This window comes from Mesoplodon mirus, assembly GCF_964341445.2.
Source record: "Mesoplodon mirus genome assembly, chromosome: 3".
NCBI lineage: Eukaryota > Metazoa > Chordata > Mammalia > Artiodactyla > Ziphiidae > Mesoplodon > Mesoplodon mirus.
In genome coordinates this window covers 88,646,686-88,664,416 of record NC_138978.1, presented here as the reverse complement: position 1 = coordinate 88,664,416, position 17,731 = coordinate 88,646,686, and the positions used below count along the sequence as shown (strand labels likewise).

The following is a 17,731-nucleotide window of genomic DNA, read 5'->3' as shown; positions in this document are numbered from 1 at the left end:
AGGACTGCTGGCTCCGCCCTCAGTCCCTACCGTTTGTAGGCCGGCGTTTTCCCCTCTGAGAAACGCCCCTCCGCCCCGGCCTTCACCTGGAGTTTCTTCAGGCTCCAGGTTTCCCTGCCAACCACGAGGAGTCCAGGGAGGAAAAGTGGAGCGTAGGCGCCTATAACCCACGCTTCCCACGCCTTTTCCAGCCCGAGATCGCCCAGGCAGGGATGGGCGACAAGATCTGGCTGCCCTTCCTGTTGGTCTTCTTGGCCTCTCTGCTGCTGCCTGGGGCGGCCGGCTTCACGCCCTCCTTAGACAGCGACTTCACGTTCACTCTTCCGGCCGGCCAGAAGGAGTGTTTCTACCAGCCCATGCCCCTGAAGGCCTCGCTGGAGATCGAGTACCAAGTAAGTGCAGAGGTTGAGCCAGCCTCCTTCCTTTAGCCTAGCTGCACGTCGTCGCCTCTCACCGGCTTAGAAACTTCTTGTGGACGACCGGGGTGCTGAAGAGGCGAGGGCTGCCCGAAAGCGGCCAGCTCCGCGCCGGCACGCGAGGCAAGGCTCTCCCCGGCGTTGGGGACCGAGAAGTTAGGCGGGACCTGGAATTGACTACCCCCACCCCTCCCCTTTCCTCCGGTCGGAAAGAGGCCAGCTCTGGTGATGTCGGTGGTTTTTCTCTTTGTTTCATAATTCACCTGTGTCTTTTCTAGCCAGTACACGCTTCAATACTGGGAATTTCACAATACAGGCCTAATACACGTTCTCCTTAATCATTGGACGAGATGATGACACTTGGCGTTAATCAGCCCCACCACCCTCACTCAATTCCGGTATTGTAAATCTATACTGTCATTGCTTCAGTTAAGGATTTTTGAACTGTGACCATGTGATTATCACTAAATCCTATTTCGGAATATTTTGAAAGGGGCTATTGATGTGTTTAATGGTACATTTCCTTCTCAGTTATATACCCGTTATTTAAAAACCAAGTAAGATCTAACTGTATATTAAAACTTTGTAATCTTTCGTTCAGCGTTCTAAGCATTTCTCCCATATCATTGTTTTCTTTTTAGTACCTGCGTAATATTATAGGGAATTGCCTTAATTTATGCGGTCATTCTGGTAGAGGGTAATTTCTTAGAAGAAGTTTTGTAAGCTCCAATACAGCAAATTTTGATGTTTCTAAGTAGCACTGAAAAAAAAAAAAAAAAAAAGATGCCTTAGTGTGGTTCATCTCTCAATTTTTTTACAAGTTATCTAATTTTTAATCAGATGTTAATTTTTTATAGTTGATGTAGAGAATCTTTTTCAATAACAGGTACTGTCACATATAGAGCAAAATAAAGTTATTTAGAATTTTCCTCTGAAGGAACTTTAGAATTAGATTATTTATAGATGCATAAGGTAAGCATAGAGAGTAAAGTATCTAAAGTCACACAGTTAATGAGCAACACTGAGGCAGGAGCTCAGCATTTCTTGATTTCCAGTCCAGTTCAAAAGTTCATTTACTGAAGTTACCATGTGCCAGTAATGGAGAAGTGGAGACGAGGACACGGGGGAAGGGACAAACAACAGAAAGAACCCTTTTCAAGGATCTTAATATTTAAAGGTTACTGGCTCATAAACAACTAATTTCAATAAAGTATGGTTTGATGCTGTTGGAGGAGGGCTTCTTCTCCGGGGTATCAGAAAAGAATTCCTGGAGAAAATAAATTGGAATCTAGAAAGATGCTTAGGTGAAACAGGAATACCAGGAAGAAGGGGCATTTCAGGAAAAGGATCAGAATGAATAGACAGTTCTGAAAATGCATAGTGTTACTGTTCTAGCAGTGGGCAATATGTAGTGGACGCTAGAAGTGCTGAGTTTTCGGTGGACCTTTAAGACTATAAAGTCCAGGGTGGGAGTAGAAGAAAAAGAGGTTGGAGAGGTCAGGTGGCTGGATCGTGGATCATGAATCTTAGCTTGTGTGCCATGCTGAGTAGCTTTGACCTTTGTCTGTATAAGGGCCATTGAAGATTAAGCAGTGTGGTAACCGTGAAAAATGTTTTACAGTGTGCAAGATGGATTTAAAGAGGGCAAAATTAGAGGTAAGGAAACCAAATGGGGTTAGAGAAATAGTCTAGATAAGAAAACAATTTTTATTGTTCAAAATTCATCAGTATTTACTGAGGTATTAGGGAAGAAATCTATTTTAAACTACTGACCTCTTATGATTGAGAGCTCCAACTGTAGGAAAAAAATGCCTGGGCTGAAATCCTGACTCTGGCACTTACTACCTGTGTGATCTTGAACAAGTTACTTAACCCCATACTTTTAAAATAGAGATAATAATAGTAAGAGTTGATTTGAAACAATTAGTTAATAAGTGTTCATGTACCATCCCTGACACATAGTAAATGTTCAATATATGTTAGTTTTTTTACATTCACACTTCTAGAGTTATACAGGTGGTATGGCTTAGCTTTATACTTTGCATCTTTAATCACTCAAAGGGACTATTCCCCTAAAGCATTCTGTCTAAACAATTTGTTTTGATTGAGGAAAGAAGTAAAATCATTAAATGTCTGTAGTCCTAGACAATGTTAGAAGGGTTTAAAGGGTAGAAATCATCTTCAACCCTTTGTCTGCATTTTCCAACTCTGCAATTAATTTTCCAATAACTACAAGCTACTGGGTTTTGTCTTAGTTTTTAAAATGTCAGGGAACAGACTTTCTAGACATTGCCCTTGGCTTACTGTGACATATCAAAAAATTTTAACCGTTTCACACTTTTCGGGTTTAAGAGGACACTTTTAGGATAATTGACCAGCCCCACAATATATTAAGTTATTGAAATTTTGAAGTGTCAATATATATCTTATGAATAGATCATTCATTTAAATTTTTAAATCATTATTGAGTGCTTACTTTGTGTAAGCTTTATGCTAGATACTACAGATACAATGGTAAGTAAAAATATAGTCCGTGCACTCATGCAGTCTAGTTAAGGGGATAGACATTAATCAAATTATTACACAAATAAGTGTGATATTAGAACTCTAATAAGTGCTATGAAGTGAAGCTAAGTGCATAAGCTATGAGAGTGTTTAACAGAAGGACTTGATTTCACAGTGGGAATTGAGAGAAGACATCCCAGAAGAGGTGGAGTTCAGATCTGTAGAAGAATCAGGCTTACTAGGGATAAGGGGGTGGAGCAAGGTGATGGATAAAAAGAACAGCATGTGGCAATCCAAGGCTTTGAGGAAGAAGACTGAAGAACACCTTTGAGAGACTGGAAGACTATGACAGAAAGGTGAAAGTGGGACTCGTCCATCATGATCCATTGAAGTCACTGGGAAGTTTAGTTTTAGATTTATGGTATTGTTTTATTTTATATTTTAGATAGATATTTTGTATATTTTAAAATTAGCTTCTGTATTTTTAAATACCATTTTTAATGATTTCATTAAGCCTGACAGTCACTACCAATAATATCTTTTTCCTCAAGTTTTTGCTTAGTATTGTTATATTACTTACTTTTTGATTTAATGATATGGTTTTTGGTTTTTAGAGGAGAACCTTGAGTAATTCTTTCAGAACGCTTTGAGTCCTTGGATATCTGAAAATGGCTTTACCTTTTGCTTTCTCTTCAGTAAATATAATTTTTTTACTTGGAAAAATTGAAGACATGGCTACCTTGTGTTTTTTTACATCTAGTCTATATGCAAGAATGCTGATGCCATCCCAGTCCTTGTTATTTTGTAGTTCTCTACTACTACTCTTTGGAAGTTTCTAGGTTGTTCTTTTTAAATCCTTTGGAAAAGTCATTAGGATTTTTGGATCTTTTTTCATTTATCCTGCTTCACATCTATTAGACTCTTGCAGTCTAAAGATTTTTATCTTTTGGAGCAGAACTTTTTATTCTCTTATTTGATAACTTCCTCTCCATTTCTCTTGGTTCTTTTTGAAATGCTTTATTAGGTGGGTATTTGAAACCTTTAGCTCTGTCCTTCATAAAGTTCTTACCATTTCCCTCATACTTTTCATCTATACTTTTTCACCTTGTTGTGAGAATTCCTTGGCTCCTTTTAGTTCTCTGATTTTTAGTCTCCATCCATGCCCATTCTGCTGTCATTACATTCGCTAAGGCTTTATTTGGGCAATCACATTTTTGGTTTTTCTAAGAATTTTTTCATATCAGCATCTTCATTTTCTGTAGATTTTTACATTCTTGAATTTCTCTGAGGATGTATATTACATTTATCTGAGAAAACATATATTTAAGTCTGTTTACATTATTTTTTCAGAATTTGATCCTCTGAGAAAAACCAATAACATGAAAATGAGGGCATCAGTTTCAACAAATATTTGGTGTCTCTCTAGTCTGTTCTGAGAATTTTGAGATTGATAGATATTGGTAGCTAGATGTATTCTTTGCTCAGTGGAATATCTTCCAGAAATTCCTTACTCTTCAAATCTGTTAACAGCTTTCCTAGATTTCCAGTGTTGTTATAGATTATTTATATCGTTATGTTTTCTTCATTTCATTGGGATTTAAAGAAGAAAAAGAACTATGGGGCTCCCCTGGTGGTGCAGTGGTTGAGAGTCCGCCTGCCGATGCAGGGGACACGGGTTCGTGCCCCGGTCCAGGAAGATCCCACATGCCACGGAGCGGCTGGGCCTGTGAGCCATGGCCGCTGAGCCTGCGTGTCCGGATCCTGTTGCTCCGCAACAGGAGAGGCCACAACAGTGAGAGGCCCGTGTACCGCAAAAAAAAAAAAAAAAAAGAATTATGTATATTTAGGTAGCCATTTGAAACCAGTTCTGTTGATCAGTAAGTACAGCACAAGAATAGGTAATCTATCATTCCATTAAAGCCACCAAGAAAAATAAAACAGAGTTATATAAGAAAAAGAGTAGCCTTTGAAGGCAGATTGCTGAGTTCAAATTTTGACCATGCCACTTATTTACCATATCACCTTAGGCAACCTTCTCTGTGCCTCAGTTTTTTGTGGGATTTTTTTGGGGGGGGGTTGTTTTGTTTTTTGAGGCTAAAATGAAAATAATAGAACCTTCCTTTTAGAGTTGTTGTGAGGAATAAATCCACATAAAGCACTTAAAACAATGTGTGGCATAAACTGTAATTGTTAGCTGCCGTCATCGTTATCATCATCATCATCATCATCGGGACATTTTGAGATTGTAAAGGAACAGGTACCTTCCTGTTTCCTGTACTTATTCTTTGGCCAATAAGTAAATGGCCTGCTTGGAATATATAGTTCATGTTGGGAAATAATAGGTATTGCTTGAAAAAGTCAGTTGGAATCAGATCATAGAGGCTTTGAGTTCCAGGCTAAGAAGTAGCTAGTTATTATTTTATTGAGGAGGAAACAAACTCAGAAGAGTTACATGGCAAGCCCTAAATTGCCCAAGGAAAAGGGTCTACCAATTGAACTACCTTCTGTGTTTATACTCTATAGGTCATCTGTTTTAAGAAGATTATTTCAGTAATACCCATAAGACCTAAATTTAAGTGATGGCAACAGGAATTGGCAAGAAAGGGACAAGTTCCAAAAATGAATGGAATTGAACCAAATGGTCTTTCTTGCTCCTTTTTAGCCCTAACTTGAGTCTGTTGACTTTCTTACCCCTCTAGGTTTAGAAATGAAATCTTTTCATCATATGATCTACTTAATATAGCTTTTTATTTTTAGAATTTATAAAATGTGCTCTTCTCTTCTCTGCCTTCCTACAGGTTTTAGATGGAGCAGGATTAGATATTGATTTCCATCTTGCCTCTCCAAAGGGAAGAACCCTAGTTTTTGAACAAAGAAAATCAGATGGAGTTCACACGTAAGTAATCTCTTAGTTGGGTTCCATGATCTGAATACCAGTGGGCACAGGAAAATTAGCACATTTGATACTAAATGTTAGCATTAAATGATTCCATATGAACTTTTTTTTTTTTTTAATGTGGTACACGGGCCTCTCACTGTTGTGGCCTCTCCCTTTGTGGAGCACAGGCTCCAGACGCACAGGCCCAGCGGCCATGGCTCACGGGCCCAGCCCCTCCGCGGCATGTGGGATCCTCCCAGACCGGGGCACGAACCCGTGTCCCCTGCATCAGCAGGCGGACTCTCAACTACTGCGCCACCAGGGAAGCCCCCATATGAACATTTTAAACAGTCCTTGTTAGTGATCTATCTTAAACTAAAATGTCATCCATTAATCTTATCTTTTTGTTTAGGCATTTTCTTTTGATCTTTTTTTTTTTTTTTTTTGCGGTACGCGGGCCTCTCACTGCTGTGGCCTCTCCCATTGCGGAGCACAGGCTCCGGACACGCAGGCCCAGTGGCCACGGCTCACGGGCCCAGCCGCTCCGCGGCATGTGGGATCTTCCCGGACCGGGGCACGAACCCGTGTCCCCTGCATCGGCAGGCGGACTCTCAACTACTGCGCCACCAGGGAAGCCCCCATATGAACATTTTAAACAGTCCTTGTTAGTGATCTATCTTAAACTAAAATGTCATCCATTAATCTTATCTTTTTGTTTAGGCATTTTCTTTTGATCTTTTTTTTTTTTTTGCGGTACGCGGGCCTCTCACTGCTGTGGCCTCTCCCGTTGCGGAGCACAGGCTCCGGACACGCAGGCCCAGTGGCCACGGCTCACGGGCCCAGCCGCTCCGCGGCATGTGGGATCTTCCCGGACCGGGGCACGAACCCGCGTCCCCTGCATCGGCAGACGGACTCTCAACCACTGCGCCACCAGGGAAGAAGCCCCCATATGAACATTTTAAACAGTCCTTGTTAGTGATCTATCTTAAACTAAAATGTCATCCATTAATCTTATCTTTTTGTTTAGGCATTTTCTTTTGATCTTGACTAAGTTTTTGGTTTTTTTTTTTTTTTTTTTGCTTTGCTTAATGAGATGAGTATACCATAGGTACTGCATTCAATCTGTTGTGGCATTTTAAACCTGCCTTTCTGGCTAGCACAGGCTTTTTCTATTTTAACTATAAGTTACTGTTCCAGGTATATATCTTAAAGTTTCTTGAACTACTGGCTATATCATTTTTGCCCATTGTTTTCTTAAAACAACAGTACAGTAATACATCTTTGTGTGTGTTTGTGTAAATTTTTATTTTACTCGAACCTCATTCTTTTTAGATAATTAGAAGATCTGAAAGTAAAAGATCTGACCATAGGAAACCATATAGAAATTAAGAATGACTAAGAAACCATATAGAAATAAAATACTTTTTATAACTCTGAGTTTAGAGTTTGATAAAAGCCCATATATTTTATCTCTTATATCTCATTTCTTTTTTCATATCTCACTGGTGTTTCCTTATTTCATTCTATTATTTTACTGCAGCACTTTGTTTACTCAGTATTATCGTGTTTAAACTGTGAGTATATAGGAATAAGATCAAATATAGAGTGTCTAATATTTGCCATAAACTAGACTTTGCATTTTATATGCTTCTAAATTAATCATTCCAACCCACTGTGAGAGATAGATTCTTTGATTCCCCAGTTCCCATTTTATAGACAAGGAGGCTCAGGGAAATTAAGTAAGTCTGCAGGGATACACATTTATTAAGAAGAGGAGGCAGGATGAACCCAAATTCTTGCTTTCTACCATACAATGCTTAGAACATCTCTGGCACATAGCACTATGTAAGTACTAGCTATTTATAATCATTGGCCTTTGTTAACCAAAGTACCTGCCACGTAATTGATACTCAGTAAATACTGAATACATGTATGAGTGAACAAGGTGGGGAAAATGTTTCAACCATAATTTTTTTTTTTTTTTTTTTTTGCGGTACGCGGGCCTCTCACTGTTGTGGCCTCTCCCGTTGCAGAGCACAGGCTCCGGACGCGCAGGCTCAGCGGCCATGGCTCACGGGCCCAGCCACTCCGTGGCATGTGGGATCTTCCCGGACCGGGGCGCGAACCCGTGTCCCTTGCATCGGCAGGCGGACTCCCAACCACTGCGCCATCAGGGAAGCCCCTCAACCATAATTTTTTAAGTGCTTTTGAAAACGGTGTTTTACCTATACAGAGCTCTAAAAAAATTTGCATAAGCTATTGATAAATAAAATCAGAAGTGGTAATTTAAAAAGTCAGTTAAGATTGATATACCAGAATTAACTATGCTTTCTCTTTGATAGGTGTATGAACAAGAACTAAAAATGTAGTTCACCTTTAAATTTCAGAATATAGGAAATGTATAGAATTTCTGTCAATTTTAATTTCTCTCCAATTTTCTGCTTTCATTTAGAGATAAATTAAAATTAACTGTTAGGGGAAAAAGGTTATCTTATTGCTTTCTTGCATAGAATTACCTCTCATTAAACCATTGGGAGAAAAGAAAGAGTTTATAAGAGTTGACATTTATCGAGTTCTTTTGATGTGCCAGGTCACGGTTCAAATACGCACTTTACATGTATTAATTTTTTTTTATTCTTCCTTCCCCACAGTCCTATGAGGTACATGATATTATTATCATCTTACCAATGAAGAAATTGAGGCATAGAGCAGTTAAGTAAGTTGCTGAAGGTTACACAGCTAATGAACAGCAAAGCCAGGATTTAAGACCAGTCAGTCCAATTCACTCTTAATCACTACACCAGATTTACAAATCTACTTTCTAAAAATTAGATTTAAACAAAAAGTTATCTTTAGCTATATTAACTTTTTAAAGGCAACTAAAATCTCAGTTATACCACCGAAACAGTTTTTTTCTTAAATTAAATCTTTAAAACAAATGCTATCCTTCCAGAAGTCAAGGTTAGTAAAAATGTCTCCAGAGCCTTAAACTGCTTAATACCTATTTGTCCAGTACTGTCATGTATAAAAGCATTTTTCTAGACCACTGAATTAATATTACCTTAACTCACACCATAACTTACAAATTTTGGACAACTTATGCTAATTCTTTTTCTACTTGAAAGGAAAATTTACTCTATATGCTTTTATTTAGATAATATTTTATATCATTTGTAGTAATAATATTCCTTTTTACTAAAGGTAGTCAACACAAATTTAGAAAGAAATTAATATAGGAATGACTATAAAGTAATAAACATCTTTTTTTTGTATACACATGTTGAAGCTCATACATCTGAGTCAGTGCTTCTCAAATTTTTTTCATTTTTACCCGTCCCCATACAACCTTTTTAGACATTTTTTTCCTCATCATCCCCCATGAAATTTTAATACTGAAGATATACTACATGCCCCCTTTTTTTTTAACTCTATGTATATCTGTGCTTTATATATAAAAAGAATAGGTACAAAGCTTACCCTTTTTATCCAATTCAGGGTTAAGAATGACTAAATAAAGTTGGGTTAAATAAAATTAAGACTAAACAAAATTAAAAGTTAGATTAAAAAGTTATTAACATTAACTTTATATTTTCTGAATAACTTTTAATATAATTTATCATATATTGTATCCATTACACATGCAAATTAGCAATTTATATACATAATAGCAATGTAATTAAAATTTTAAAAATCATTCCAAATATTTTTCAAGAAAAGTAGAATGATTAAAAAAATTACATTAACTTAAAAAGTACTTTTAGTGACCTTAACTTTTGCTTGATGTGGGAAAATAACTTTAGCTACTCAATAGTCATTCAGATATTATTGACTTTTTTCCCCAGTGTTTGGCATAATTGATGATGGGTTGAATAACCTTTGTAAAATTAAATAATAAAATATAAACTAGTTTTATTCAAATCTTCCCCCAAAATGCAAAGATTAAAAGAGATAAAGTGTATGAAAGCAGTGCGTAAATTATGAAGGAATATACAAATGTTGACTATTTTTATTTATAGTATATATGCTAAAATCCAATCACATCGCTGAGTAGTTATCTCTTATGCTTAAACAAAAACAGTCAGTCACAAATAGGGGGAAGAAAAACATGATTGGCTTTGAAGATGAAGATCACACAAGGCTATAGAAAATAATGCAAGGCACCTCAAAAATTGATGATCAAACATACACATCCACAAGGGAGCCAGTGGCATCATTAGGCATGTGTAGGCCACCACTTTGCCCTATGACTTCTAGATCAAGCAATCAACCAAACGTCCTCCAATCACAGCTATTTGCTAGCATTTTGTAGCAGTGTTCCTGGACACATTGTGTGTGTCTTCCATGAGCTCATGCTGCTTGTGATATGCCCAAGACAACCCCATGAGAGAAAATTAAATACTAAGGAATAAGATTTTGTCATAGGATTGAGCTTTGGAGGGCTACGATACTATTATAGCTTTTTTTTTTTGCCCATCTTGAACCAGTTTTCACCCCTAGGGGGCAGTATCCCCTCATCGAGAATGCATAGTCTAAGTGAATAGTCATATTTGGTGGTTATACGCTTACTGTATCAGTGATGCCATTCATCAGAATACACTGGAAATTTTTCCTCAGGAAATGCCCCACATCTAAGTCATATTACATAATGGTCACAACATTTTATTTTGTTTTGTTGCTTTTAATATTGTTCCCCCTGTATCCATACCAGTGTTTGCTTCAGGCTCCTTTCAAAAGTTAAATGAATCCTCAAAAGACAACGTTTGTCATGGTTGAGGAGACTGCAAAGAATACAGATAAGTTCTGAGCAGTACTGTAGAAAGATCAATTATCTTGAGAGTCAGATATCCAAGCTTCATGTATGCCTATAACAGGCTATGTGATCATGGGAAGGATCTTAATCTATGTGAACCTTTTACTCGCCTTGAAAAGGTCGATTATGCCTACTATCAAATATGATAAGGATTAAAAGAGATAAAATGTGTCAAAGCAGTATGTAAATTATGAAGAGGTATACAAGTATTGGCTATTTTTATTTATCGTATATATGCTAAAATCAAATCACATTGCTGAGTAGTTATCTCTTATGCTTAAACAAAACAGTTAAGTCAGAAATAAGGGGGAAAAAAGGATGGAGATTGGCTTAAAAGATGAGACTCACATGTTGTTCAGAAGGTTGTAGGAAATAATATAAGCTGCCCCAAAATTTAAGTGATCTAGCATATTGGAGATAAGGAAAGTTCAAAGTCATTTAGACCAACCTTCGTGAATAGTTAAAACAAAAACTAAAACACAGGTTGAACTTTGTTTTTTGTGGCCAGCAGTAGTAAATTTCATCAGCCTGTGCAATATTTTGTTTGTTAAAGTTTCTCTCCACAAAAATATTATTAGAAAGCTATTTTGCTAAATTAACTCAGCCCAGGTCAATTATCTTGAATGTGAAGACAAGATCATAAGTTGTTATGAGTGGCATTTATTCAGTAAAGGTAATGCCACTGCGAGTAAAGCTCTGGTTCTTGGACACTGAACTCATTCCCATTTTTTGTAAACTATTACAAAGATTTACTTAATCCAAAGGGGCCTAGAAGAAAGCATTTAGGACAGTCCATCACTGCTTTTGAAAACAAAGAAAAACTCACTTTACAGATTAATCTCAAAGGGGAGGTTTGTAGTGATATTTCCATATGAATTGAACTCATTATAGATTAATAATGTATAAATATTAAGGTTCATTGTGAGGTATCATGTATCTAGGTTTTTAATCCTGTTTTCTTCCAAAAGTTAGGTCAAGCTCATTTGCCCAATTTACTGAGTAAATGCCAAGCACATCTAAGTTGCAAGTACTTGAATATGTATTTCCAGATTGCTGGTTTCCCAATAAATTTTAAATTGTCTTTCAATGCTAAGGAAGTCTTTCCATCAGTAACCTGTCCAATTATTATAAAACATGTTATTCCTTCTCTTTTACAGTTTTTCCTTTGATCCCAGATGGAAGTACAGATAACTGAAGACATGTCCTCTTTTTCATACAGGATAGAGACTGAAGGCGGTGACTACATGTTCTGCTTTGATAATACATTCAGCACCATTTCTGAGAAGGTGATTTTCTTTGAATTAATCCTGGATAATATGGGAGAACAGGAGCAAGAACAAGAGGACTGGAAGAAATATATTACTGGCACAGATATGTTGGATATGAAACTGGAAGACATTCTGGTCAGTATGGTTTAATAATAAAAATTACTAACACCTAGAGACCTTAGTATGTGATAAGCACTGAGCTAGGCATTTTATCTGCATTATCTCACCTAATCCTTACTGAATTCTATGAGGATTATTATCTCCATCTTTCCAATGAGGAAAATTATGGATTAGGGATATTCTGTACTGTCTCTGTCACGGAACCAGAGAGAGAGAACTAGAATTTGGACACAGACTCTTAACTGCAGAACTCCCTTAGAATGTTCACAAAAAGAAGACTGTAATAATGATCTGCACATATAATGATCTGCACATATAATAAAACTGAGTAACTTGTAAACACTTAAGATATACAGGCATTTTTCCCTACACCATAGTTTTTATAACATGAAATTTGATATTATTTAATTTTGGGAACACTGTTAACATTACTTAGCCAAACCTGGCAGTTATCAGAAACTAGCACCACACTTAGGAGTAAAAGCTTTTAGATTATGGCTTCTTGGCTTGAATTGCTTTATGCGCTATTTATCATAAACATGCATAATGAAATGTGCATGTATAAGAACCTACTTGCTAATAATAGTACTGCCAGTGATGGGGAGAAAGATCATTACCCTTCGGCCACAGCTAGATGTAATAAAATGATAGAATTCTCAGTGATATTTATAAATAGCATATATACCTGTGTTATAGAACTTTCTACAGGAGAAATAATGTGATTATTCCATGTTTGAAACTATATAACCTCTAAAACTCTTAGAACCTGAACTTTTTTTTTATAATATGATATTTTGATCACTTTGAGGTTTCTTAGGAAAGCAACTATCAAATTATAAGAGACATACTGTAGATCAGTTAGCTTAAGAAGTCAGAAAATTAAATGATCATATCATATGTGTAATTCCTTAGTGACTGAGCTCTCTGAGCCTTGGTTTCCTATTATCCTCGGGGATAATACCTCGAGTTGTTGTGAGGGTGAAATGTGATACGGCATGTATATAAATGCTTTAAAGCACACACAATAAATGTTAGTTTTCTTACCTTCTCTATTGGTGTCACTGTGAATACAAACAAAGTATTAAGCTTAATTGGCATGAATTTTTACCATGAAAATTTTTGATCTCATTTCATATGTATACTAAGTTGAAATTTAGAACTAGAAGAAGACTTAGTTATCATTAGTCCAGCTCTAAACTCCCTTTCCCCTTTCATTCCATTTTATATATAAGGAACTGGCTTAAAATGGAAATGATGTATCCATAGTTTCACGACTAGTCCAGTCTTCTTCCCACTCATTTTTTAAATCTCAATCATATTAATATATTCTCCCATTTTAAATTTATATTGCCAACAAGAGCAAAACAGAAGTAGTTGTAAATTTTGTTAGTACTTCACTGCATTCTCAAGAGATTGACTTCATTCACAATTAAACAAAATGACCAGAAAGTTCAGATTTAAATATGACTTAAAATACTTGGTCTTTTTTGAAAAATAATAAAATGTCTTTCAGGAGATTTTTCATTTACTCCCCCCCAAAATTTTTATCACAACAGCAAACTTGAATAAATAACTTTATACTTGACTATCATCGTCATGATATTGAAAAGAACTATGGATGGTCTTTTTATCTGGGGATCTGAATCCCATATTTTTCTGGAAAATATACCATTGCTTTACAAATGTGCCCATATGATAAATATTTTGTAGTTTTATAGCTTTAGCAGAGGAGTCTTCAATTTTGAGTATGTTTTTTTGCATTTAAATGAGGATTTTAAGCAAGGTGACTATCCAGGAAAATCTGTTTCTAGTATTTTCTTATTTTTGCCATCAGTGCTTTTTGAATTTCGAATCTCAACTTTACTTTATATTCCTGTAAACCTTTTATAGTTTTTAAATCACTTCTCACCAGGACCCTACTATAAAAATAGTTTTTTCAAAAGATGTGCAACTTAGAATGCATCTTGATAAGCTTGTTTTATGAATGTGATCTTGGAACATTTTTGTATTAAAAACATTATATTTTTTATGGTTGTTAGGGCTAAGAACATAATGTATATAAAATTACTGGCACTATAGCACTCAAATGTATTTTCACATTATTTATTTTCAATTCACAGTAGCTTTGTTCATTTTTAAAATAATTATAAACAATAATTTAAAAACATCATGAGAACTATTACATAAACTTTATATAATCAAGATCTTTAGGTAATCTAAGTAGTACCCACCCCTTAATTAAAATTGTGTTTGGATATTAAACTAGTAAGAGTACTGTGAAGCACATTTTTAAATTAACTTAAAATTACTGAGCATTTTTACAATAAAATTATTTTTTTTACCTCCAGGAGTCCATCAACAGTATCAAGTCCAGACTAAGCAAAAGTGGTCATATCCAAACTCTGCTTAGAGCATTTGAAGCTCGTGATCGAAACATACAAGAAAGCAACTTTGATAGAGTAAATTTCTGGTCTATGGTTAATTTAGTGGTAATGGTGGTAGTGTCAGCCATTCAAGTATATATGCTGAAGAGTCTATTTGAAGATAAGAGGAAAAGTAGAACTTAAAACTCCAAAGTAGAGTACTTAACATTCAAAAAAAAAGGGACAGAAAAATGCAATAAACTGTTACAGTCAAGACCATTAATAGTTGTTTGCAAAATGTTTTCAGGCATTACCATAAGTGTGAAATAAATATTAATTTTAACATGAAAGGAAAGTCTTCACTTTCATCTGTGCAAGTAATCTTATTGTTCCAGTTGTACTTAAGTGTATAACAAGTATTTTGCAGGTATAAATGAATGAAGCCAATATTAATAACGGCAGTTTCCTAGGTGATTTAAATAAATGAACTTTGGGCCTAAATGTAACACTGAACTATGTTTTTAAAAGATTGTTACCCAGAAGTTTCTTTGTAAATGTGGCAATTACAAATTAACTGTAGAAGTTTTTCAATATATTAAGTTATAAATCATCTGAGAATTACCTAATCATGGATATCTTTAGAAGACAAAGACTCAACTTTTCTCTTTTTACATATGTATCTCCTAAATGTAAATAGAAGCATAGCTGTGAAAAACAGATATGTGGGATTTTTATAACCAAATATATTTCATTTTAATAGCAAATAGTTTTATATACCTAGCTCACATTCCCAAAAGCTGACATTTTGAATAATTCTTAAAAATGCTAAGTCATACTTAGTAAAATTAGGACAGATTTTCTCTTTGAAGAATAAAGATTGCTCCCAGTCTCTATAAGAATACATTCTGTCTAATCCTTAACCAAAATATAGATTTTAAAATTAAATGTGAGGGAAAATCATTTTATTTTTATATTATCAACAGTGTTATGTTAGTTTTAACATGTTTACTGACTTGGATAATACATTAATACCAGCAGTTGTGAAGGAAATATTGCTAAAAGGATCTGGACCTAATGTAAGTAAATATCACTTTTGTGTTCTCAAAATCAGTAAGAAAAGAATAAACTCAATATAAAAGAATTTAGAGAATATCCTATCAAAATAAAGTTCACTTAAACTATAAATAAAGTATTTACAATCTGATTGGCTCATAATGACTCAATCCTAATATAAATTATGAGATTAATTTCCAGTTAACTGGAAGAAACTGGGTTTTATTTTTTTACAATTGTTTTATTCTGTTTTGAATAATCATTTATAAGTATTCAGGTACATTTTACAAAACATAAGCCCTAGTGGGTATAAATATTACAGTTTTTATTACAACTTTCATAAAGTGACCTTTCTGATCACTTTATTTGACATTCAATTAAGGATTGGAAACCCACAGAAGTTTAAACACTCAATATGTGAATAACCCTATAGTCTCTGCCATCCTGTCTTACTCAAGTACTAATAATTTAATGAATTAAATAGAATTTTTAGGTTATACCCATTTGTAATATTGTTTATGACATACACAAGTTAGAAACAATCAACTTATAAACTTGAGTATAGAACAACCTCTGTGGGTTAATACTGCTGGAATTCTTAATAAGCAATGATATCCAGAGAGAATGCTTTCATCTATAATTTACACTCAAGAGTGGTACAAAAAGAGAGATATTTCCCTCCTTCTTATATATTTCCCTCTCTTCTTCAGAAAAGAAGTTTAGATTTCCCAACTCTGAAGCTTTTTAAAAATGAGATAAGGTATGATTACCTTAATTGGTCAAGAAAATGCTCCTAAGTGTCCAGGAGTAGCCTCTATAACACATGCAAAACAAGGGCCAATAAGATTTTTGCCTATGAAGAGCCCTCCCTTTTCCCTTTCTGATACACTCATAATAAGAAGCAAACTTAGTACTATAGCTAATAAAACAGTACAGATATAAACTACTGCATCTTTTCTATTAAACTGTGATTAAGAATTCTACCTCTTATGTATAGCTGGTTACTGTACTGTACTGATTCTTTACCTAACAATAAATTTGTTACATCACCTTCTACATATGATTTGTATCACTGATTTTAAACCATTGATTCAGTAACTTACTATAGAATAATGGCCTTATTTGGAAAACAAAGAATTTAAGAATATTGAGGACAATTTTATTTTTATAGATAAAGTGAAGAGATTATTTAAGAAGCATGTTACCTGTATTAACCAAAAAGTAAAATCTGTAAGCACATTTGTAGTAAATTCTTTAATATTTCTAAAGGCATATTGTTTATCTGCCTCATATGGTTTTTTTTTTTTTTTTTGCTGTACGCGGGCCTCTCACTGCTGTGGCCTCTCCCGTTGCGGAGCACAGGCTCCGGACACACAGGCTCCGCGGCCATGGCTCGCGGGCCCAGCCGCTCCGCGGCATGTGGGATCTTCCGGGATCGGGGCACGAACCCGTGTCCCCTGCATCGGCAGGCGGACTCTCAACCACTGCGCCACCAGGGAAGCCCCTCATATGGTTTTTTTAATGTCAGTATTGTTTTGACATTAAAATTATGCTAAAACTGAGTAAGCTATTTATCACTTAACAACTTATTTTGTCTTCAGTTTTTAATCATATAAACTTTTAAAATACTACAATATTTAACTAAGGCCTAGAGCTTCACTATGATTTGCATTTGGATCATTGATTGCTATTCTTTCATGTGAATGTCAAGACATAGAGGATAAGTGGTTGAAATAGCACTGAAATAAATGATAAACTGAAATGTAATTTTATGCTATGTATGTTTATCCTTCTTAAGCATTATTATGTCCTAAAATTGACAAAAATTGAGTACGTATAATTCTGTGCCTCCCCAAAGAAAATTCTTTCTCTGAAATTTTCAAAGATATTTATTCAGCTTGTAATGGTTTTTCAGTTGAAGTGTAATAATGCACAATCAGTGTTGCTCAAATTGCTTTATAATTATGAACAGACACAGCCATATTAAATAAGCATTGAATACTGTGCTGAGTATATATAATAAAAATTACAATCAAAGAATGTCTTATTTATCTACCAGTCATTGTAAATGCTGTCTAATCCTTAAAGCCTTCATTGATTTCATCTTAACCAAGTGTGCTCTCCCTTCCATTTGAAACCCATACGTCTCTGCACTTTGTATTGTATATCATTCTACCCTGCATTAGACTTCTGTTTATATATGTACTTATTCTTCTGTTGCCCAAAAATGCATTGTAACTAAAAGGTGCTCAAAATACAGGGGCAAAGATCATCAGTTCTGAAAGTCTGGGATGCTAAATAAGCTAAATAAGCTTGTT

The 17,731-nt window shown here is 35.3% G+C and overlaps 2 protein-coding genes across 2 annotated transcripts in view; one reads left to right on the top strand and one right to left on the bottom strand.

Moving 5' to 3' along the window:
- Window positions 1-688, bottom strand: part of CCDC18 (coiled-coil domain containing 18) — a 134,485-nt gene extending 133,797 nt beyond the window's left edge. The window contains exon 1 of the mRNA XM_082612782.1: window positions 455-688. The gene's annotated coding sequence lies outside the window, so the exon portion shown is untranslated. The remainder of the gene's footprint in view (window positions 1-454) is intronic.
- Window positions 32-17,527, top strand: TMED5 (transmembrane p24 trafficking protein 5). Its single transcript, XM_082612788.1, has 4 exons — window positions 32-392; window positions 5,720-5,817; window positions 11,829-12,012; window positions 14,346-17,527. Exons 1-4 carry the CDS (start codon window positions 213-215, stop codon window positions 14,562-14,564), a joined length of 681 nt encoding a protein of 226 aa, XP_082468914.1. The 5' UTR covers window positions 32-212; the 3' UTR covers window positions 14,565-17,527.
- The last annotated feature ends 204 nt before the right edge of the window (window positions 17,528-17,731 follow it).